Source organism: Pelodiscus sinensis, chromosome 1 (genome assembly GCF_052426305.1).
Source record: "Pelodiscus sinensis isolate ZL-2025 chromosome 1, ASM5242630v1, whole genome shotgun sequence".
NCBI lineage: Eukaryota > Metazoa > Chordata > Testudines > Trionychidae > Pelodiscus > Pelodiscus sinensis.
Window position 1 is genome coordinate 130,300,618 of NC_143052.1, and position 24,460 is coordinate 130,325,077.

A 24,460-nucleotide genomic window follows, 5' to 3' on the forward strand; every position below is an offset into this window, starting at 1 on the left:
ATACTAATATACAAAATCCTAAAATAGAAATAGGTATTTTATTAAAATATTTGTTTAAAAACTTTGTAAAGACAAACAATGAAGTGAATATGTAAAGTTTGGGAGGAGGGGTCCCTAAGGGCCAGATGTGGCTCCTGGCTTGGCTGGATCTGGCCCCTAAGGCTCAGGGCCCCTCACCCCCAGCATTGGGTAGCCCATGCTTGTGCTCCAGTTTCCCACCATGGAGCAGGAGCACACAAAATCTACTAGCTTGCCCTCCCCCAGGCTTTGTTGTTTGAGGGGGACGTGGTGAGTGTCTTTCGCCTTTTCATATGGGGCCATGTAAATGAAGGATTTGGGGGCTTTTTGTTTCTCACTTGTGTGCAAACTCCCCCACAGATTTTTCTGTGGATCAGCAGTAGGGTTGCCAGATGGTTTAACCAAAAATACCGACTCCCTTCCCCTCTCCCCCCCCCAAAAAACCAACACAGCCATCCGCCATCTTGTCTTCCTGCTGCAGGCCAGACAGTTCCCCTGCAGAACCAGATAAGCACCGGGGATTTTCACCTCCTGGCCAGGGGGCGGGGGTGGGGGAATATAATCAGAAAATACCGGACATTTTAGGTGTTCGGTATTGACCTGGACAGTCTGATATTTTTGTCTCCTGTCCAGTTAAAAAAAAAATCAGAAAATACCAGACACCTGGTAACCCTAGTCAGCAGCCCTGGACCCAAACCCCGCCCCCCCTGATGTAAAGGATCCCTTGGACTTTGTAAAGAAGTTGCAAATTTTGGTGACTAATACAGAAACTGAAACAAAATATTTATGCATGTCTTACTTTACATAAGTGCTATTATTTACCAACTATACATATAAGTCACAAACTTTGCAAATATTGTTTTCATTTGTCTAGGTTGGGGATTATTGGCAACTTCAGATTGCAAGGTACAAGAACTTCTGCAACAAGATAAATGTTTAGTTTCCCCCAGGAATCCCACATAGACTGCAAAAGACAACACTGCAAGCTTGCCAACTGATGTGTCAGGCTCCTCCAGCCCCATAAACTAGAATAAATCATCTACAGGCTCCAACATCCACAGCTGAACCTTATAGCAGATTTATAGTTCATTTTACACAATATTTTGGATAAGTTATGGAGATCAGTTGGTCTGGTTAGGATTGCTCACAACACAGACAAAAAAGAAAAATCGATGATCAGATAAGCACTTAGAAGGCAAAAGTGAGGACAGTAGAGATCCGTGAATTCTAAAGACAGATTTCCCTGCAGAGTTTTCCACACATTTTACTGTTCTTTCCATAAAGTAAAAACTTGAGCAAGAAGTCTGTCTTCCCACACTAAAAAGGGGCTTGTTTTGTAACCCGAAGTAGCAAACAGAAGCAGAGCCGTCAACTGGGTTCATGCAATCCTAATGTCTGCCTCAGAGACAGTTCTTCTGCCACTTGTCACTGATGTTTGGTTCCCTTCGTCCCAGCAGCAACTCCTCACTTTCACTCTTGGAATTTTTTTTTTTAAATGTTCCATCTCTTCTACATTGCTGTCCCGGTAAGCACTCTCTAGTCCCGTGATATGACTGTTGAGAGAAGCTATAAATGTGGTCCTTTGATCTAGGCACAGTCAAGCACTGGAGGTACTTTTTACTGTGAGCCCTCTTCCAGCCTGTTTGTTGGAATGTACTATTGCACACACCTCCCTCACTGCTGGCATCAGCAGGCTACCAGGAAACTGAGATTCTAAGAAGGTGGTTGGCATCTTCCACCAAAGAAAGGAAAGTCTCTTTCCACTGCTAAATCACTTGGGAGTCCAGAGGCAGAGGCCTATGTAGCCATGAGATCAAAAGGAAGATAAGGTAAAAGCCATGGTACCAACTTGCCAGAAGAGGCAAGCCACCAGGACAATAACCATCAGAGGGTCATCAATACCCTGAAAACTACCTACTTACATCAGAGATCTCTAGCTCACAACAGAAGTCTTCCTTCCTCTTTCTCTGAACAAAAGGTGAAGTATCATGTACAAATATGCCTGAGTTCATAAGATACAACTTTGCCCAGAACAAATAATGAATCCAAACGACAGATTCCTAGTTTCTACTAGAACTTCTAGCAAGGTAATAAATGAAGAAATTAATAATCTGTCCAAGACTGGGACAAAACCCCCCCCCCCAAAAAACCCAACAACAACTGGGGAGAGAGATTCCCTAGACTTTATTCTACCTTTTTTGTGGCTCTCCAAAGAACATGGAAAGCAGATAGTGATTTTAGACCTGAATTCCCTCAACAGGATTTGATGGAATTCTAGGGTCTCACTCTAGCTCTAAGTCATGGACAACTGAAGGACTTTTCATCTAGTGTGCACATCTCCCCCTTCCAGAATATTCACTGGCTTACAGTAGGGATGTTAAATATTGGTTAATTGAATAGTTGAGTAACCTCATGAATTCTTATCCGTTAGTCAACTATTCTATAGTCCCCGGGGCCGGGGTTGGCAGCCGCTGTATCAGAGGCAGCAGTGCAGGGTGTCAGGCAGGAGCTGGTCCATGAGGAGAGCCAGTTTAAAAGAAAACAGTTTCCCTTGTGGACTGGCTGCACAGTGCTGCTGCCTCTGAGAAAGAGGCAGTAGAACGGGGTGGCAGCAGCCTCTGTCTAAGGTGGGTCTGAGCTCCTGGACCTGGCATGAGCTGAAACTGCAGAGCCACAGCAGGAGTATGTTCTGGACCTGGTGCGAGCCAGAACTGAGCTGGGCTGCTGGCCAGCCTGCTATAAAATATACTGGCAGGGAGAAAGGAGAGGGCAATGTGTGTAGTGTATAGAATTTTGCTTATCGGTTAATCCAGTGGTCCCTAATGTGGTGCCCGCGGGCGCCATGGTGCCTGCCAGGCCGTTTCTGTGCACGCGCCGAGTGATCGGGGCCAGCCCTGCCCCCGGAAGTGCAGCGCATGGGCGGCGCTGGCCCCGGGTGTGCGGTGGTTAGGTGGCCCCACCCCTGGGTGCACGGCGCGAGGTCTGTGCCGGCCCCGGGCGTGCGGCGTATGGGCGGTGCCGGGCACAGGCGCGTGGCACAGGGGTGGCGCTGGCCCCGGGCGCGCAGCACATAGGTAGCCCCACCACCGGGCGCACGGCGCATGGGCGCTGCCGGCTCCTGGGCGCGTGGCACAGGCGCTGGCTCCGGGCACGCAGCACATGGGTGGTGGCGACCCCGCCCCAAGACGCACAGGACATGGGCTGTTCCGGCCCCGGACGCGCAGCACGTGGGCAGTCCCACCCCTTGACTTGCAGCACAGTTGCGGCGCCAGCCCCGGGAGTGTGGCGCATGGGTGGCACCAGCTCCAGGCACACAGCGTATGGGTGGCCCCACCCCTGGGCGCATGTGTGGCCCCACCCCCAGGCACCCGGCAGCCCCAAAAGGTTGGGGACCACTGGGTTAATCGACTACACTATTACATCCCCAGCTTACAGCGGCTATAGGAGTAACATATGGCAAAGCTCTTAGAACCTCAGAACCAGATGGGTAATATGAGAGCAGGAGTTGATCCTCATCCTGAATACAGGGACCTTGATCATGAATATATGATGTGTCCTTTCTTGAGAACCAGAATAGCACCATGTATTTAAAACAGAATAGTAAATAAAGCCTCTTAAGAAGTCCTCTGGGCTTGTGGCAAGGGGAAAAAAAAAACCTGTCAGTTTCAACTGTCCTAAGGCCACTAAGAATGTTCATGCTAAGAAAAAACAATTATTGCGCAGACAGCAACCAAAAATAAGTCAGGTCTAAACTATTGGCTTGTTGCACAGTAAAGTATGTGCAAGATTAAAAAGAAATTTCTACAGTGAATACAAGAACCAGAGACTATCCATATTGGCTGCTTTCTTTATGTGTTAAGGAAAAAAAGCAACCAGTAAACTACCTCTACTGCAAGGATTCCATTAAAACAATGGATCTCAAAAGCCATGACCAATACCTTATTAAAAACAGACCAGAAAGCAGAGAGAAACAGAAGGAACCGGAAAGAATCTAATTATGGTAAAGGGATCTAAGTGTGATAGAATTACAGGCCTGTTAAGACTGAAATAAAAAAATGTTCTCACACATTTAAGTTTTTACATGCATATGCAACTGGACATTTCCTACTTGGGTGAAAAGCTAACATGTTATGGAAGTGTGTGGGGGGGATGGAGGGGGGAGAAGAGACCTTATTTGGGTCTTAGATAGTTCTCACAGCTCAATATTTAAACACCTAGGCTATGTCTACACTGGCACAATCTTGAGCCAGAGCTATGCAAATGAGGCTAAGCGTGGAATATCGCCGAGCCTCATTTGCATATATAATGAGCCGCCATTTTGCGGAAGAGGCTCTTGCACAAGAAGGAGCTGTCTACACTGCCCCTTCTTGCGCAGGAAAAACCCTCTCGCACAATGCCGTTATTCCTGAAAATAATCAGCATAGCGGCATTGTGCAAGAGGGTTTTTCTTGCGCAAGAAGGGGCAGTGTAGACAGCTCCTTCTTGTGCAAGAGCTTCTTCCACAAAAATGGCAGCTCATTATATATGCAAATGAGGCTCGGCGATATTTCACGCTTAGCATCATTTGCATAGCTCTGGCGCAAGATTGCGCCAGAGTAGACATAGCCCTACTAAACAGCAGCTGTCAAACTGGAATACACTGGAATTTTGAGAGGGAGAATTTCAACATAAAAGAAGTTAGCTCTCCTGTCCTCATACCAGATAATGAGGCAGGGATATAGTCAATTTGTTTATGTGCATAGAACAGCAACTAGGGTATGTCCACACTACAAAGTTAATTCGAACTAACTCACGTTAGTTCAAATTAACTTTGATAGGCGCTACACTAGCGCTCCGCTAGTTCGAACTTAATTCGAACTAGCGGAGCGCTTAGTTCAAACTAGGTAAACCTCATTTTACGAGGTTTTTAAGCAATTCTTTCCACTCCTGAAAGTTTCAAATTCATGGCCGTAAATAAATAACAACTTCAAAAGTACCCACCTTGTTGAGGACATCTCGTTGACAACCTAAGTAAAGATGAGGCAGAATTCTGGTTGGACCAATGTTGGAGACAGGTAAGCAAGGTTGAGAAAGACAAGTAGGGACTAGAACTGATTTTCCTTTACAGAGACCAGGGAAACAGCTGGAGAATTCAGCAAACCCACCTAAGAAAAGCAAAAACCTGAGTTAAATTATTTTCATTGAACGGATGTCAAAGCTATGTAAAAAAAGTAAGGTAGTATACCCCAGTATCAATTCTAAACACACACATACACACACACAAAATCACGCATGTGTGGTGGGGAGGGGGGAGGAGTGATGGGCTGTCATGTGAAAAGCCTAGAGAAGCAAGTTGATAGAGCTGCATGTGCATCTTTTCCATTGCTGCTGTGACAGCCAAATCCAGTTTAAAATCCAGTTCTATGTCTTGCCTCATATGCGCACATCAATGATACAAAGAACTACAAGAAACCTGAAATGTTTCTTTTCTTCATTACCTCAAAAACTTGAGGCACTTCTCTATTCTCAATATTTACTTGTGGAAAGGAAGCAACAAAAAGACCCCAAAAGATATCTGATCACCCAGAACTAGTAATGTCACACTCCCTTTTCCCTTGAACCAAGTCTTTAATAATTCACTGCAGTTGCTATCACAGCAACGGAAAGAAGCATGTGCCATCAGTTCAGGTGTTAAAATACATTGGTAGCTCAATGAACACTGCACAATCTTTAATCATACTATTCTTGTACCTCAACAAAAAATTCCCTGTAAACCTCACATTTCAAAGCTACCACAAGCAGAAACTCTCTCGGTCTTGATTTAAAAAAGGAAAAGAAAAGAACAGAAAGACTCTGGGATTCCCCTAGCAGATAGATTGTCAAGATTCTTGTTATTTTACTGACACCCATTCATTCTGGTTACTGCTCTAGATTCTCTGCACATTATGGCTACCCTAGAATTTTTATTAGCGTTTCACATATGTAGACTGTCTGCTAGTGTTTCAACCTGCTGTTTAAACCTACTGAAAGAAGGACTAACTGATATTAGGGCTAAAAGTGCAGTGCCTACCACTTATCGGTCTACACTAGCACTCCTACCACTAAGGTAGCTCTGCTGGTAGGAAATATGAAGATAAATACTAGTGCAGACAAGGTTAAGACTATACTAGCCACAAACATGTAAGCACAGTTCAAAATCTATTCCTTTCTCCTGTGTGGGCAGGTTTCCCCTGAGAACTGTGTTACTGTTTAAAAGCCATGCTATACACTCCATCTGCGCTGGTCTTACTGATATTAAAAAAACCATGCTTCAACATAACTGTTGATAAATGTGCTGGCAAAATCTGGCTAGCTAGTCTGTTGAAAGCCGAATTAAATTGAAGTCTGGGCTTTAGTTTACTCTTCTGCCTCGTGAACAATTTACATTTTACCATTAAAAAGTATCCAACCATTTATTTAGTACACTTCTTTGCACATTTGACAATGCAATATAAAAATTAGACAATGCATATCATACAAATCTAGATAGATAGAGAGTCCCCAGGTCTCCCCCCATGAGAGCACAAAACATACAGGATTACAAAAAGGGGGGTAAGTAGAGAGAAAATCCTGAACAGATTTATAATTTATAAACTACCTAAATCCCCTTGCATATTCAAGAGGATTGAGTACTAAATGTGCTAAATCTAGCAAACACTACAGATTGTAATAATAGGCAACAAAATTCTCAAGAGAAATACAGTATTTTTGACAAAAGGCTTGCCCTGCTCAATTTGCACCTGTTCTCTGGCTATAAGAATTGTGTCTCTACTGCTAGCAGATCTCACACCTTTCATGAGAAATTAGTTAAACAAAAAAGAGAAAATAAATCCCATCTCTATCAGACAGCTTAAAATGTAGTCATATTTTTAGCAGCTTCTACATCTCTGAAAAAGTAAAATATGCCTGGCAAAATCCAAAAGAAACTCAGCAGGACAAAGTTTTATGGGTAACAGTTTTATTTACAAGCATATCCCAATAGCCATAGAGAAGTCTCCCTTTGGGTGTGTTAGAGTGTTAGCCAAAGATCTCAGTCAATCTTCAATTACTGAGGACTAATCATAGTTTCCAAAATATTATTCCTTATACCAAGCAACTTGTAACAGGTGAAGAGAGGTGTATATTAGAAGAATTTTATTGATGCTATTCTCTTAGCTTTCAGTAGTAAGTTCAGGCTATGAGTGGAAGAGGAAAATAATTCAGTCAGCCACTTGGAGTAGGAGGAAAGGAAAGAATAGCATTCATGGTTTCAGTCTTTTCCAGAGTACCTGATAGTCAGCTCCCACCCCCGACAATGTATATTTTACTCTCATCTCCACCTCAGAGAAGAGAGATCAATCAATCAAAGGACACTTAACATGCTCAGCAATGCATTATGAGATAATTGGGCTTTCAAAACAAAAATTGACACACTCATTAAAAATCTACCAGATATTGCATCGACTTTTCCCTCTTATAAAACAAGATCCTTGTATAATTAGTCACTTACATGGCAGGTCCCTTTTTTTAGATGAAGCTGATTTAAGATGCTGTAAGGCCAGAATTCCAGCAGCTTGTGTGAAAGGAGAAGGCAGAATAAACAGAGTCAAACTATCATCTTCTCTTTCAGTTACTCATGATTTGAGATTTCTTCTTTGTGTTTCTTCCCCCCCACTCTCCCCCAAGAGAAAGTTGTTTGCTTTTTGGAGTCTGACAACACAACAGACTGCTGGGAGTAAGAAAATGACTTAAGTTCATTACACAAAAGCATAACAAAAAGGAAGAAAAAAAGATCGAAAGACACACACCACAAAGTTAAAGACATGAAAGTGTCTTTTCCCAGTACTTTTTTGAATCAGTTTTGTTTCTACATGTATGTAGCAGAAAGGCTAAAATCCTACCAGTTAGAGACTGGGGGGACAGAGCAAGGAGCAGTGTCCCCTCTATTTTTTTTTCCAATTCATGTGTGGAATAAATGTTATGTGCACCAAGGCAAGCGCAGATGTGCACCACCACTAGTGGTGGTGGTGGTGGTGCTGGGGAGAAATATAGAGGAGACCACTGCAGAGCAGTCTCTGTCCATAGGGAGCTCTCCCTCCCCCCATACTGCTGCCTCTCTATCAGAGGCACCAGCATGGCAGGGAGGCAGGAATAGTCCTGTAACTGCTAAAATCTGATGCAGTTACATGATTATTCAATTAATCAACATTTAACATCCCTAGGGAGGCCCTCTCAGGCTAGTTCACGAAATTAGGCTCAGCCAGAGTCAGAGTCAAACCTGGAGCCTCCAAAGTATCTGAGCTTCCTGGGGGCAGGCAGGCCTGGTGCAGGACCTTTATGTTTCCTTTATTTCTCTTAACTAATTTGGTTCCCATTTTGGGAGTGGAAAAGTGCCAGCCGAGGAATATGGTGAGAGAAGAGTCTTAGCTGTGGGCCATGGTAGAAAGTAGCTAAGGGACATACCAGAGAATGTCTAGAAATAGGCTTTATCTGGTTCCTGATCTGAAATCCAAAGTAGGGATGTAATAGTATAGTCTATTAACCAATAAACAAAAGCTTATCGGTTAATGCTATACACTACATGCATTTCTCTCCCTCGCCCCTCCAGTACATTTTTTAGCAGGCTGGCCAGCACCCAGCTCAGTCATGGCTAGTGCTGGGTCCGGGACCTACTTCCACTGTGGCTCTTCATTTAATGTGAATTTGAAGGCAGATGGGCAGGGAGCCCAGCTCCGTTGGGGCTCGTGCCAGGTCTGGGAGCTCAGCCCCCGCCTCCCTCCCCGCACAGGGGCTCCTGCCACAGAGGCAGTAGTATGGGCAACAGGCAGCTGGTCCATGAGGGGAGCTGTTTTTTAAACTGGCTCCCCTTACGGACCAGCTCCCTCTTGACACCCTGTGCTGCTGCCTCTGATACAGAGGCAGCAGTGCGGAGTGGCAGGGGGATCCTTGGAATGGGGCCGGTGTGCACTGGCTGTTGGCCCTGCCCTCAGGGACTATAGAATAGTCAAGTAAGCAATAAAAATTCATGAGGTTAATCAACTATTCAATTAAGCAGAATGTAACATCCTTAATCCAAAGCAGAGTGGATCTGGGCTCTCCTCTAGGACTTCCTAGGGCAGTGGTACAAAGACCGTGGAGCCAAACTCGAAGACCTGCGAAGCCTGAAGTTGTGCTGACACTCAAGGGCTGCCAAAAGAGAAGCCACCATGTCCTGTCCAGCCAGGGGGTGCCTGCAGAGAGTACTCTCTTCCACAGAGCCACTTTCTTCAATGGATGTGAGATCCAAGCCTTGTTTCTTATTTACTTGGTCTACCTTTACAATACCACGCTCCCTTCAAAATCAGCTGCAATATTTAAACGACTAGGTCATCTTTAGATCCCTTCTGTTAACTGCTTTTTATTTTCTCTTCCCTGCAACAGCAGACCAACCCACACAACAGCCATTATCCACAGAAATACAGCCCCAATAAAGTGAAAATATTGACAGATATCACTAGGAAATGTCTCAACCCAATTTATTGCTTTCTGATCCAAATAAATAGCATAGTACTGGGAACAGAAAACCACATCTGTCTATACCATAACTCTAATCCGTAACATGGGAATGAAACTAAATTCCAGCCCAAAGACTTGGAATTGTCCATACTTTTTTTGTCAGAGTTTCAACATCAGAAATAATGAATTATGATACTCAGGTTTTTAGATAAAAATGTTCTGATAGCAAAAAAGTATCCCATCGTACTTCAAGTATCTGGCTATAAATATTGTGTTCCATACCTGTGTACTAGCAGGCTGAAAACTGGCATGCCCCTACCTAAGCATCTTCCTACACAACAACAGTGCTTTAGTTAGTGATATTACATATTGTCTTGCTGTAAAAGTAACTGTAAAACTAACCTGGTAGGACAGAGAGCACAAAGCCTACCTTCAAAAAAAGGAAGAAATGCAATTTTATTTGTATAGCAACCACTTTCATAACCTGTGCATCACCTTTCTGCCAAGGCAAACCTAATCTTTAAATCATCTCCACAAGTACTTCAATTGGAAGTAGGCTAGTGGCAAGATCAGATTTGCAGCACTCTGCTGTTTGTTTTAGGAACAGAAAATGCTTTTCTTTTGGCACTCATTTCTTAAAAAAAAAGAAACCCATTTGCTACCACCACTCCAGCCCTTGCAAACAGTAAATCAATCACACAGGCATGTTGAAACTGTAGCAAGAACATCTACAGGTCATTAACAGAGCTAGTGGTTTAATAAAGTTTCACTGAAGCTTTTGATAAACTTAACCAGTCCTAGGTCCTAACCTCCTACTAAGTTTGGGTAAATCTCAGCTCAACTTCTAGCCAAGGGTAACCCACAAGGATAACCCTCACTGTTTGAAATATCTGGCAAACTATGCTTTGTAGCCCTAGCAATCAGGGCAGCTGCCAAATGCACAAAGGACTGGAATTAGAGAGAATGACAAAGTCAAGAAGAACTCTGAAATACTTGTTTTTAAACAACATTATTGAGTTATTCAGGTTCTTCCATGCTTTAATGGGAAATTGGAATCAAACAACTTTGACTTTCCACAAAACAAAGCCCCTTCTTTACTTTTTTCTTTTAAAAGGGTGCAGGTGAGGAGGAGAGAATTTCCTAGAAATGTGAATTGGAGTCATTTTCATTCTGTTTTCAAAACACAAGCAATAGTCTCTCCAGTAAGTGCAGAAATGTGAAGGCCTTTTTAAAAGAAGGTTTTGAAAGATTCCCTGAACCCTGCAAATAAAGCACAGATGAGCTCACATCATATCAATACATTAAATGGAAACCTGTTTCTGTTCATCAAACTACATTGTCATTTCTTGTTTACTGTATGAAAAAAACTTGATTGCCAGTTCCAAAGGAGTAATGTCATTATTTTACATGAGGTTAACCTGCTAAAGTGGCATTTCACTGCAAACTATTTACATAATATGGACAAACAGATGTATAATGGATTTCGCTTTTTAGCACCAATTAATGGCAGAATCATATTTTTGCATTGGCAATTTTCACTTTTGGTTTGGAAAAAGGTCTGGTCCCACAGTAAATGGATTTGAACATTAAATCAGTTGAACTGTACTGGTCTGAAAACATATCCACCATTACAGTTCAGCTTTTTGTTTTGGTTCTGAAAACTTACTAATCAAGTTTGGAAGATACAGCTCTACAAGAAGTGACAATTCGATATAATTGGCCAAATCTAAATTAGCTAGGTAGCTTGTTAGACTGAATTAGATTCTTCTCAATGAGTTAGGCAGCGGTCTGAATACAGTCAACATATTGATGTGCCACAGTGCATTCTAGTGCAGACTTGTTTAGTTCATTACTTGTGGCTATGATTCTTAAATGGAGTTTCTATGAAACTATGTTAAGGTGCCAAAAGCCTTCAGTGTTTTAGCAACTCAAAATGCTGGTGCGCGGCAGAAACCCAGTGCTCCCCACCCAGATCTCTACTGTAAAGCCAGCTTTCCTTGCATACATGCCTCCAAGATCAGATTTTCCATTAGGCACAGGGCCTACGAAAAATATAGGGCCTATGAAAAATTCATAATTGACTCAAAAGAAGAAAAGAAAACTGCTAAATCACACTTAATTTACTATTTTGTATTAGAATACATGTGCAAATATTGAAGATCAATTCAATGGAGGGAAGGAGACAGATAGAGAGCAAACAAATACAGAAGCTGGAGAGTTTCTGCATTAGCAGATCTTAATGCAGGACCTGACTTTACTTGTATTGGTGTTTTTCTATTGTAAAGCAGGTAGGTTGTTTTTGTAGATAAAGATTACATGGCTAGGCCTAGTTCATGACATTTGCATGATTACATTTCAAAGAAAGTTTACATAGGTGTTAATGGCTTCAGGATTCTTTTAACGGATTTTTGCACCGTTTATCTGAAGACTAATCTTTATTTTAAAATCCTTTGTTACTAATACATTTGTTACTAGTATCCTTTGTTACTAATACATACATGGTACATTTTTAAAACTGGAAGAACTTTGCCATGGAACCTGTTTATTTCTTTGGACTTTCAATTAGAGTTGGATTCCAGACAAGTGATTTCCATTACAATTTAAAATTTGTTTGGAGAGGTGCATTAAGGCCAGATCTTTTTTTATGTGGTATAGTTCTGGCACTTATGAATCAAATTAAGAGTTGACATCCCAGAGAAACTGAATAAGCCTGAGTGCGTGCCTTTTTCTCTCCCTTCCAGAGTAGGTAAATATTGTATTAATATTTGCAAGGAGAGCATGACTGTTTCCAGTTGACTCAGATTGCTTTAGCATCTTAAAGCTGAGCTATGTGTGGGTAATATGCATTTTGGTGTGTCTACCACCTTGAGTTGTTAGAAAGGATGATAAAATACATGTAGTCCCAGGATATTGTTAATTTTCTTTTTATTTGATATTATATAAATATCACAAGCATTGCTCCTTGTTAATTATCCCGTTTTAAAATCTGTCTTCCATACCTGTTTAAAATACAGGCTTATATCTAGGTTGGTCATTTTCATTGGTGTTGCACATAAGAAAATTCAACCCGTCCAAGGATGGAAAACGTTTGAAGGAACACTGCTTCTTACTACAGTGTTTGCATTTCACAGTTGTGTTTCAGAAACCCAAGGCTATTACTAAACACTTTTTCTGGCAGAAATATATGGCTAGCATCAGCCAATGTACTGTTATTTTGTAAATGGCATTGAACGATCTTGCCAAGTTATCAGCTCTGCGGCGCAATGCATTAATCTGTGAATTTTACAGTCATAGCGGTGGCGGCAATACCTTACTTTTCTCCTTATCAGCCAATTAATTATCAGGTGAATCCTAAGTATAATTGCAGTATACAACAAAATGGCTGTTATTTTAGAATGAAGTACCATGAATTTTTCATATAGTACACCACTTTCAAGAGCGAAAATTTAAGTTGGTGATATTAGGTGCGTAGATGATAGAACATCGCTCTCTTACATATTTCTATATAGTCTAATGTAAGGGGCTACAATTATGAGTGCGCCTAGGGCCTACAAAGAGCTTAATCTGGCCCTGCATGCCTCCACTTCCATTTACAGGAATCTGCCAAAATCCAGTCTCCCATTTAATTACCCTGAAACGTGGTAGCTGCTCAACCTCCCTTTGATCAAAGCATTCAAGATTCGTAATATAGTTTACATGTGTTATGATTGTTCTAATAAGGTAGGGTTCTTTAACAATCATCATAATTCCAGAGAAGTTTCAACTCCCTTCTTAGGTAACTCAGAAAATAATATAAGGTCAAATCTAGCAGAGATTAAAAGATTTCACAAACCTTCTCATGTGGAGTTATTTTCTAGTTCAAATGTATTATCTTAGTACAGGGATAGGTCCACACTGCTCACCTTGACTATAGGGTACCTGAATGATGGCACACAGACCAGAAATTTGGCACTGTTAATTGTCACATCTAGTCTGTAGGAAAAACTTCAGGTTCTTGAAAATCTCCAGTTTAATTACCAATACCTGTGAAGACAGAGGCATAGACAGAGAACTACTCCTAGAATTGCAAAAACAACTAGGAGTTCTGTGGCATCTTAGGAACCAACAGATTTATTAGGGCATAAGCTTTCATGGTAAAATCCACTTCATCAGATGAATTGGAGTGGAAATTACAGAGGCCGGGCTAGATATATGTACAACAAAAGAAAGAAGATACTTATCAAGAGTAAGACCAGTGTTAACTAATCAAGTCAGGGTGGAAGTGGCTCATTCACAGCAGCTGATGGGGTTCAGGAAATGGCTTTTGTAGTCTGTTAATCAGTTTTAAATCTTCATTCAATTCTGATGTGATTGTGCTGAATTTGCAAATGAATTGCAGATCAGCTGTTTCCCTTTGTAACTTGGTTTTGAAGTTTTTTTGGTAGAAGGATGGCTACTTTGAAATCCATTATTGAATGTCGAGGGAGGTTAGAAAGTGTTCTCCAGCAGTTTTATTATGTACGTTACCTTTCTTGATGTCCGATTTGTGTCCATTTAACTTTTGGCATAAACACTGTCCAATATACATGGCAAAGGGGCATTGCTGGCACTTGATGATGTATCACATTAGTGAATGTGCAGGTGTATGAGCCCCTGATGGTGTGACTTGTGTGGTTAGGTCCTATGATGGTGTCGTTTGTATACATATATGGACAGGGATGGCAACAGGGTTTGTTGCAGGGGGAGGTTCCTGGGGGAGTGTATCTGAGGTGTGGTGTGTAGCTGATGGGGAGTACTTGCTATCTGAAATGGGCTGTCTGTAGGCAAGACCTTGGCCCCAGGGTCTGTGAGAATGAGGGAGTTTTCCAGGATAGATTGTAGATTGTCAATGATGTGCTGGTGGGGTTAAGCTGGGGGCTGTAGGTGATGACCAATGATATTCTGTTATTTTCCTTGTTGGGCCTGTCCTAAAGTAGGGTGACTTCTGGGTCTCACCTGGTTCTATCCATCTATTTCTTCACTGTTCCCTCTAAGTCAAAACGGGGTAGAGCGACAATGTGGGGAAATATTGTTGGTGCCTGCTGCATGTGTGTTCTAGCTCAGGAGTGGGCAAAAGCCAGCCTCTGGGCTGGATCTGGCCCACCAGGGTTAGCTCCTGGCGAACCCCCCCTGCTACATTTACGTTCTAGCTTCCATTGGTGGTGGACCGCTGTTACCAGACAATGGCAGTTGTGGAAAGTGGCTTTCGGTCCGCACCACGTCCCGCCACTCACATTCCCGCAGCCAATGGGAACTGCAATTATGTAGATAAATATAGTTGCTACCAAAAAAAGGTAGCCATCCTGCAGAAAAAAAAACTTCAGGACCAGACTTCAAAGAGAAACTGCTGAGCTACAGTTCATCTTCAAGTTTGACACAATCAGCTCTGGATTAAACAAAGACTGTGAATGGCTAGCTAACTACAAAAGCAGCTTCTGCTCTCTTGGAATTCACACCTCCAGATCAGCTACTAGAAGTGGGCCTCATCCTCCTTGATTGGTTCCACCTCCTCATCTCCAGCCTGATTCTGGCCTGCATATTTATACCTGCCTCTGGAAATTTCCACTACATGCATCTGACGAAGTGGGTCTTTGCCCACGAAAGCTTATGCTCCAACACTTCAGTTAGTTTATAAAGTGCCACAGGACTCCTCGCCGCTTTTGAATAATCTATTATAGGAGCAGATTGTGCTAGATTCTGGATCTACACCCTAGATTTTGGATCTACACCCTAGATTTATAAAGTGCAAATAACAATAGAGTCTGTAGCTTAAACATATTACCAGTATGCTCTAATACCCATTTAACTATTCAAGATGAAATCCTACTGCAAAGGCATTTTAAGCTAGGGGGGAAATTACAAGTCTCCTCTCCTTGTGCTATGTTCCAGGGACTTATTTTAAGTATTCACACCTTACAGTTCCTTCAGGTGGTTCAAACTAGGACTTCATACACACTTCAATGGGTAGTGTGGATGAAAAATAAATTGGCAGATTTCAGCAAAATTTAAATATTGGCAGATTCTGAATAAAAATACTTAATTTGCATAGCATGCTTGCTGAGAGCAGCTTAAAGGCCCTTTTATAAAGTTTCCTCACCCCTGCAAGATAGGTGTTATCCCCATTTTATATGTGGAGAACAAAGACAGAGTGGAGGTAAAGTAGTCACACAAGAAGTCCCTGGTAGTCACTTAACTCAAAATCCAAATCTCATAACTCTTAGTCTCTAGCTTCCTCAAACACCCTCTTTTTACCACAAACACAAGCTACTCATCTCTAATTTTAAGTCCATGAATAGGTTAGCTGTCCCTAACTCCTCTCTGATTAGTAATAAGCAGTAACGATCCCTGCTCCAGATGCCAGACTTCTCTGCCTATCAGTCCAATTTCACCATTGTCCTGTCTCCAATGCAGTCCACTTGTGCAGGGAAGGAACTTCCTGCTAAGCTCCACAAGACCACTATGATATCCTCTTTCAAATCCTCCTGAAAACAACAACAACTCGTCCTCACCTCTGCAGTGGTGCGCAGAAAATACTCAACAGCAAGTAGGCTGCTGGAGACTGTTAGACTAGTCTGATCAGTGTGTTACCCTAAAGCAGTGGTTTTTAAAGTACAGCTAGTGACCTGGCACTGGGTCGTGGAATAACAGGCACAGGGTCGCCTTGCTGTAGGGTGATCAGGTGACGAGAGGGGATGCTAAAGCAGGCTTCCTGCCTATCGGGGCACCATGGACTGTGCTGCGTCCCAGAAGAGGTCAGCAACAGGTCTGGCTCTCAGGTAAGGGAGCCATGGGGCTCCACATGTTGCCCCAAGCTCCATCTCCAGAAGGGACAGTGCATACCGGCGAGAGCAACACGCAATCTGATTAGCTTCTATGATGAGGTAACTGGCTCGGTGGAGATAGGGTCCAGAGTGACTTAGACAAATTGGAGGATTGGGCCACAAGAAATCTGATGAGGACTTGGGATGGAAGAATCCCAAACATAGTTACAAGCTGGGGACCAACCAGTTAAGTAGTAGTTCTGCAGAAAAGGACCTGGGGGTTACAGTGGATGAGAAGCTGGATATGAGTCAACAGTGTGCCCTTGTAGCCAAGAAGGCTAATGGCATATTAGGTTGCATTAAGAGGAGCATTGCCAGCAGATCCACAGATGTCATTATTCCCCTTTATTCGGCTTTGGTGAGGCCATATCTGGAGTATTGTGTCCAGTTCTGGGCCCCCCACTACAAAAAGGATGTGGACGCATTGGAGAAGGTCCAGCGGAGGGCAACCAAAATTATTAGAGGGCTGGAGCATATGACTTATGAGGAGCGGCTGAGGGACTTGGGTCTATTTAGTCTGCAGAAGCGAAGAGAGAGGGGGGATTTGTTAGTAGCCTTCAACTTCCTGAAGGGAGGTTCCAAAGAGGATGGAGAAAGGCTGTTCTCCGTAGTGACAGATGGCAGAACAAGGAGCAATGGTCTCAAGTTGCAGTGGGAGAGGTCCAGGTTGGATATCAGGAAAAACTATTTCACTAGGAGGGTGGTGAAGCACTGGAATGGGTTACCTAGGGAAGTAGTGGAGTCTCCATCCCTAGAGGTGTTTAAGTCTCGGCTTGACAAAGCTCTGGCCAGGTTGATTTAGGTGGGATTGGTCCTGCCTAGAGCAGGGGGCTGGACTTGATGACCTTCTGAGGTCTCTTCCAGTTTTATGGTTCTATGATTCTATGAACTGCTTGTGTGCCTCCACCTAGGAGCTGGACCTGCTGCTGGCCACTTTCAGGGTGCAGAGCGGTCCAGGGTGACATGACACACGGAAGCCTGCATCAGCACCCCCGCTGCACCACTAACTGGGGGCCACCAGAAATAAGCCTGTGCCCCAACCCAGTGCACCAATCCCCTGGCCCAGCCCAGAGCCACCTCCTCCACCCCTAACCCCTCATCTCCAGTCTGACCCTGGAGCCTACACTGTAATCAAAAGTGTATGTAGGAACATGGGCAAAAAAGGGTCTTCAACTGGGTCACCAGAAAAAAATTTGAAAACCCCTGCCTTATAGTCCCCACTGTCTCTTGTATCCATCTTTTACCACCTAAGTGCATGACAAAGAATTCTCTGGGGTAGAATTAATCTTTTCACTGAGTATGTACCTTATAGCTGGGGACCAACCAGCTAAGTAGTAGTTCTCCAGAAAAGGACCTGGGGATTACAGTGGATGAGAAGCTGGATATGAGTCAACAGTGTGCCCTTGTAGCCAAGAAGGCTAATGGCATATTAGGTTGCATTAAGAGGAGCATTGCCAGCAGATCCAGAGATGCGATTATTCATCTTTATTCGGTTCTGGTGAGGCCACATCTGGAGTATTGTGTCCAGTTCTGGGATCCCCACTACAAAAAGGATGTGGACGCATTGGAGAGGGTCCAGCGGAGGGCAACCAAAATGATTAGGGGGCTGGAGCATATAACCTACGAGCAGGGTTTGCTGAGCTGCGGCGAGCCCTGCTCACCAGCTGCGCTGTCCAGCGATCTGTGCATGTGCAGATCATTCTATGCATGCACAGATCGCCCAAACCTGGCTCTTCCGGGTTGTAATCTACTCGCCAAAGGCGAGTAGATTACATAGTTTGTCGAGCCCTGCCTCTGAGGAGAGGCTGAGGGAGTTGGGTCTGTTTAGTCTGCAGAAGAGAAGAGTGAGGGGAGATTTGATAACAGCCTTAAACTTCCTGCAGGGAGGTTCCAAAGAGGATAGAGAAAGGCTGTTCTCAGTAGTGATGGATGGCAGAACAAGGAACAGTGGTCTCAAGTTGTGGTGGGAGAGGTCCAGGTTGGATATTAGGAAAAACTATTTCACTAGGAGAGTGGTGAAGCACTGGAATGGGTTACTCTAGTGGAGTCTGCATCCCTAGAAGTGTTTAAGTCTCAGCTTGACAAAGCCCTGGCTGGGTTGAGTTAGTTGGGATTGGTCCCCTAGAGCAGGGGGCTGGACTTGATGACCTTCTGAGGTCTCTTCCAGCTCTATGGTTCTATGATTGTATAGGATCCTGACCTCAGCTCACACTTCTAGATAGTACACAATAAAAAGAAATCACTAACCACTAGGCAAACCTTCCTTCTAACCTCACTTTAAAAAGTTACTTTGAGAAGATTAAGACATGCTGTACACTAATCACTAAATGCCCACAAGTACTTTAGGGATTCAACAACTGAAATTTTCCCCTTAAGTGTCTAGAAATGAGTGCCCCTTTTAAAGTGGGTTGAGAATGTGTTGACAAAAGCCCTAGAAAGCAAGAGCCGTGTGTGTTAGTACCTTATCTCCTCCTAAGCCAAAAATGTCCTCGTTATTGAGACCGTCAGGAAATTCAGCTTGTATGAAGAGTTACGTTGTCTCACAGGTGCTTAAAGATCCTGCTTGTGAACAGCAGAAGTTTTGCCACAGCAAGCGCATGTGTAAACGCTTCTCTAGCAGGAGTGCAAAACCCAATCATTGCGGATAAAAGTATTTGCTGTCAAGTGTCATGAAACAACATTCACACACACTGACTTTTAGTGGCAAGGCTGCGTCAACATAACTTTGTCACTAAAGCTGCGTAATGCAATACACCCTTAGTAAGAAGGACAGAGAGTTCCACGTATCACTTCATTTTCTCCTTATGCTTCTGTTGAAGAGGAGCAACATCACGCACTCTGACGGGAGCCCAGTGCAGTTCCTCTCTTCCAAAAATCTAGTGGCAAAGCCCAGAAGGGTTGCACCAGCTTTCTAACTGCAGGTAATGGGATCCCCATGTTGCTCACTGGATCATCTCAAGGAGATGGCATACAGGTAGGAGGCAGCCCCAGCTGTGCAAAGGCTGGTGTGGGTTAATGACCCAATGCTTCCTCCCTGCCCTCAGTAACCGGACTTTCAGTCTGTGCACCATTTAGGGTTGCCAGGTTCCCTCTGACTGAACTTTCTGGTTGAAAACTGAACACTTGTCAACCTAAATGGCATCTAGACTCAGAAATCAAAACCCAGATAGTGAAGTAAAACCTGGATGGGTGACAACCCTAGCAGCCCAGGAGAAGAGGAAGAGAGAAGGAACTGAATGTAGGAGAAGGTGAGAGAAAGCTGACTTTTAGTGAGGATCTCTATCTGAGAGAGGTTAAAACATCAATAGAGTTGAAGTTGTGTCTTGCTCAAACTGATAGAAACAAAGTTAATTTTATATACCACAGTTTAGAGATTTGAATGAGGTTATTGGAAATCTTACAGAACACCTATTAAAATGAACTCCAAAGAGAAAGCATGTTTAATTTTTTTCCCTCTTGAAATATTTAGCACAACACCTTGTAGCCTGACAAACATGTTTCTGAAAAACCAAAAGCCACCTACATATGGATATGAGGCAAGATTCACAGAACAACTCCTTCCTTAGCTACTTGACTGAAGCTAGAGATCAAACTCGTAACAGCGTTTGTTTGAAAGGGTAAATGGTCTGTTGGAGGAGCCCCAAAACAAAGATTTTATCACCCTTTAGTTTCTTTCAGTTTGATTTTCCAATCTTGGATTCTATTTAGAGATTATCAGAGTTAAATCGTGAGACTTTTCTTCAATGTACCCTCTCAACATACATAGGAGGGAAAAGAAAAGAAGGAAAAAAAACCAAAAAACAAAAAAACCCCATACACCCTACTCATCTTTTTATCAGTTTCTCAGCACTGCCAAGCTTGACTTTGGGAATGGCTATGCATATTATCTCTGAGTTAAATATTCATTTAATTGATGTTAGGTCAGGAGGCATGGGAAGTGAGAGATGGCAGAATCCAAATTTCAGGTGACAGCAAGCATTAACTAGAGACACAGCAAATGATCGATAAAAGATTTCCTACTTACAATCCAGAAAACCAAACGACTTCTGGATTTTTTTTTTTCCCCTCCTCAGGTAGGCCCACTTCCATTTGTGAATTTTAAAAAGGGGGACTAATACTCCTTTAAATAAAAAGTTCATTAAAAAAATGAAGCTATGTACCAACATTTCTAATTGTTTAAAGAATGTATGCAAAGTAATCAGGCTAACCAAATAGATAACCAAGTCCAACTTATCTACCACATTTCTGTTTTCATATGTGGATATTCTCAGTAGCAAATGTACTGAAACAACATAAAGAAGTCTAGCCTAGATCCAAAGCCCGTAAGAGCAAACAAGAATTTTAAAAGTTTCTATTCTCCAAACAAGAGCTGAACTGAGACTGAGGTCATGTGAGGGTTTTAGAGATGGCTTATGTACCATTCAATAGCAAAATTCAACAGTATTAATATAAAAATCTGTAAGTATACAATTACAAGAACTTCTATCTGCACTTGAAAGGGAATCCTCTGAACTGGCATTCATGCTAAAATTCGACACCCTCCGCACCGGACTTAATAAAGACCCCAACTATCTTACACATTACAAAGATAGCTTCCCCAATTATCACCTCTAATACTATTAACTCACAGACATTTCCCCTTCCCCACCTCTAATATCATTAACTCACTGGCATTCACCTTCCTTCCCCCCCCCCATCCCCCTTCTGTTCTGTAATGTGATTTGTCCTTTTCATGTGTGTTCATTTTTTTAAAATTGTATCCTTTGGTATATATGGTTGTGACTGTTTTCTTCCATTATTTGATCTGAGGAAGTGGGTCTGGCCCACGAAAGCTCATCATCTAATAAACCATCTTGTTAGTCTTTAAAGTGCTACATTGTCCTGCATTTTGCTTCAGCTACCCCAGACTAACACGGCTACATCTCTACCACTATTCAGGGAAGAGAGTACTTTCCTTCTAGTAGGATTTTATATTCTTCAATTGTGGTTTATGAATGGCACCTTCAAAACTGTGTTCCCATTCTGTATTTCCCCACCCCCATACATATTAAAATATTTATCTAAAGCTACAGCCACCCCCCATTCATAGCAAAGAAAGTTAAAAAAAAAAAGTGGTCTGAATTTTTATGAATCTGCAATGCTTCCACCTTGTTTAAATGAACTGCAGATCTACTCAGCTCATTACAGTTCATGCATTCCAGCTCAGCTAAACAGGGACACCTACTATTTTCCATTACATAAGTTCACGCAGCAGAGTTCGGTTAGGAACAGTGCCATTTCAGCAGACAACTTTTTTTTCCCTCCTTGCGCTCTCCAGTTCTAGCCCTTCACACAGATTTTTGTCGAGTTCTTAGCCCAGATTAAAACACAAAGTCCATTATTAGTATAGCAATGAATAGAAGTCTCCTAGCCAGATCATAGCCCCATTTGCTGGGATGCTTTACAGTGCTCATCCGTGGGGGTTAGGCCAGAACATCGATTTCTGTACAGTGCTAACAGCAGGCCCAGGAACTGTGTGCTGGGGAGGCCAAATGAGATCGACTGAGGAACACTTAAGAGCACAAAAGTCTTTACTAAGGCTGTTCCAGAAGTAAAACTGTGTGCAGGACAGTGTTTTCAAATGGCAGTCAGGCACCTATCATTTGTGCCTTTGAAAACCTCTCCCTAGTTCTCTAATCCTTAAGAATGAAACTCACTGATGCTAACTGAAGGAGTTGAATCATAAGTGATGCAGGTAGAAAGATTTATAGCTCAGATTGCCTGTCACTTTCCATTATTAAACTGTATTCAGTTGCTTAGAACTTTGTAAAAACTTCAACCATGAAGGCTGAGCTTTTACATGCCAGGAATCTATTTTGGGCTTTTTTTTTGGGGGGGGGGGGGGAGGAGGAGGAAAGAAGTGTGAGAGAAAGGGGCAGGGAGGAGAAGTTTAATCAGAAACAGTTTGGCCATTTCTTAGTTGAGGGAAGAATATACTCAGTGGCGGATTTAGGGCAGGGCGAGCGGGGCGGTTGCCCCGGGCCCCGCGCTTCCCGAGGCCCCACGCATGCACCATGGTGCCACGGCGCATGTGCCGTGTCAAAGGAGGGGCCCCGCAAAATTTCGCTGCCCGGGACCCTGGGCCCCGCGGCGCTCTCCTCCGCCCCTGAATATACTGCAGACCCATTAAAAAAATAGAATTTTTTGAAAAGCTCTAGCACTTCCATGCTTTCAAGCAGAGAACTGAAGTTTGGCAAGGGGCCTACCCAGAGGTAAAGGATGAGCTTTTGCGGTCTCAGAGGGAGAAGGGGTAGCTATCCAAATGTGGCCAAGTTATAAGCTTCTGAGAAAAAAAAAAGTTTTGCAGATAAATTCTCCCAAGATTTTGTCTGCACTGGGCATGTGCCAACCCCTGTCTGTAGCTAACTGCACATATTCCCTCCCATGCCTACAAGGGCCAACGGACTTTTGCAACTGCTCCACTTGGCTGCCTGAGGCCAGGGTGGTGCCAGGTACCAGAACTGAACATCAGAACAGAAGAATGGCTGTACTGGGTCAGGCCAAAGGTCCATCTAGCCCAGTAGCCTGTCTGCCGACTGTGGCCCAGAGAAGATGGACGGAAGACAATGATCAAGCGATTTGTCTCGTGCCATCCATCTCCAGCCTCTGACAAACAGAGGCCAGGGACACCATTTCTATCCCCTGGCTAATAGCCTTTTATGGACCTAACCTCCATGAAATTAGCTAGCTTCTCTTTAAACTCGGTTATAGTCCTAGCCTTCACAGCCTCCTCTGGCAAGGAGTTCCACGGGTTGACCATGTGCTTGTGAAGAAGAACTTTCTTTTATTAGTTTTAAACCTGCTACCCATTAATTTCATTTGGTGTCCTCTAGTTCTTCTATTATGGGAACTAATAAATAACTTTTCTTTATTCAACCTCTTCACACCATTTATGATTTTATATACCTCTATCATATCCCCCCGTAGTCTCCTCTTTTCTAAACTGAAAAGTCCCAGTCGCTTTAGCTTCTCTTCATATGGGACCCGTTCCAAACCCCTAATCATTTTAGTTGCCCTTTTCTGAACCCTTTTTCAAGGCCAAAATATCTTTTTTGAGGTGAGGAGACCACATCTGTACACAGTATTCAAAATGTGGGCGTACCATAGTCGTAGCCAAATTAGCCCCCATCATACTGTACACATAATTGGGGTTATTTTTTCCAGTGTGTATTACTTTACACTTATCCACATTAAATTTCATTTTCCATTTTGTTGCCCAATCACTCAGTTTGTGGAGATCTTTTTGAAGTTCTTTTTGAACGGAAAGAAGAGAGACCATCTGTCCGGGCGTGAGGGGGGTGTGATGTGGAGCAGGAAGTATAAAAGGGGCATGAAGGGTCATGTGCCCCCACACAGAGTGGGCAGGAGGGGCAAGGGACCAGCCAGAACTTAGGCAAGGAGGTGCCACTTCCTCACTGGACGCACTCACTGGCAGAAGTGGGGGAAGCAGAGCAAGGCAACCCCACATGCTTTGTTCTCCTGGCTGCACCACTCTGGGAGAGGCGGTGGTACCACCCCCGCACTCCCGGCAGGAGTGGAGTAACGCAGCTGGGGGAGCAAAGCGAGATGGGGCTGCCTTACTCCACTTCCCTCTGCCTCTGCTGGTGAGTGCGGGAGAAGGGACTGGAACCTTGCTGTGGGCGCGCACACACCCCAGCTGCCTCAGTTGGGGGAAGAGGTAGAGAGAGGGAAGGGAAGGATCAGGGCTTGGGCAGAGGAGGTTGTCTCAGCCCTTCCCTGGGCAGAGGGGGCATCTCATGGCCAGTGACCCCACAAATCCCTCCTCACCAGTCGCTTCTACCTCTGTCCTCTGCTCCTCCCCGCTCTGGGATTCAAGTCAAGAGGGAGAGAATTGAGACAGGAGGAACCTATAAATGATTAGAACCTGGAATTGAACTCTGTTTCCAGGTGACACTTGCTAGGAAATAGCTGTGAGCCCAACCCACTCGCAGAGTGCATCTCCATCCCTCTCCAACGGTGTTCACATAAACAGCAGGCTGTTAGCTTCTAAGAGTTATGTCATAAGTAAGGTAGTACGGGACTGCTCTGGAGAACCACAGATACCAACTCTG

The 24,460-nt window shown here is 43.5% G+C and overlaps 1 protein-coding gene across 4 annotated transcripts in view; it reads right to left on the reverse strand.

Moving 5' to 3' along the window:
• Positions 1–24,460, reverse strand: part of DUSP16 (dual specificity phosphatase 16) — an 89,078-nt gene that overhangs the window by 16,415 nt on the left and 48,203 nt on the right. For all 4 annotated transcript variants that reach the window (XM_075901133.2, XM_075901123.2, XM_075901127.2 and 1 more), the window contains one exon: positions 4,999–5,162. In XM_075901133.2, the coding sequence (XP_075757248.1) occupies positions 4,999–5,162 (164 nt within the window). The remainder of the gene's footprint in view (positions 1–4,998; positions 5,163–24,460) is intronic.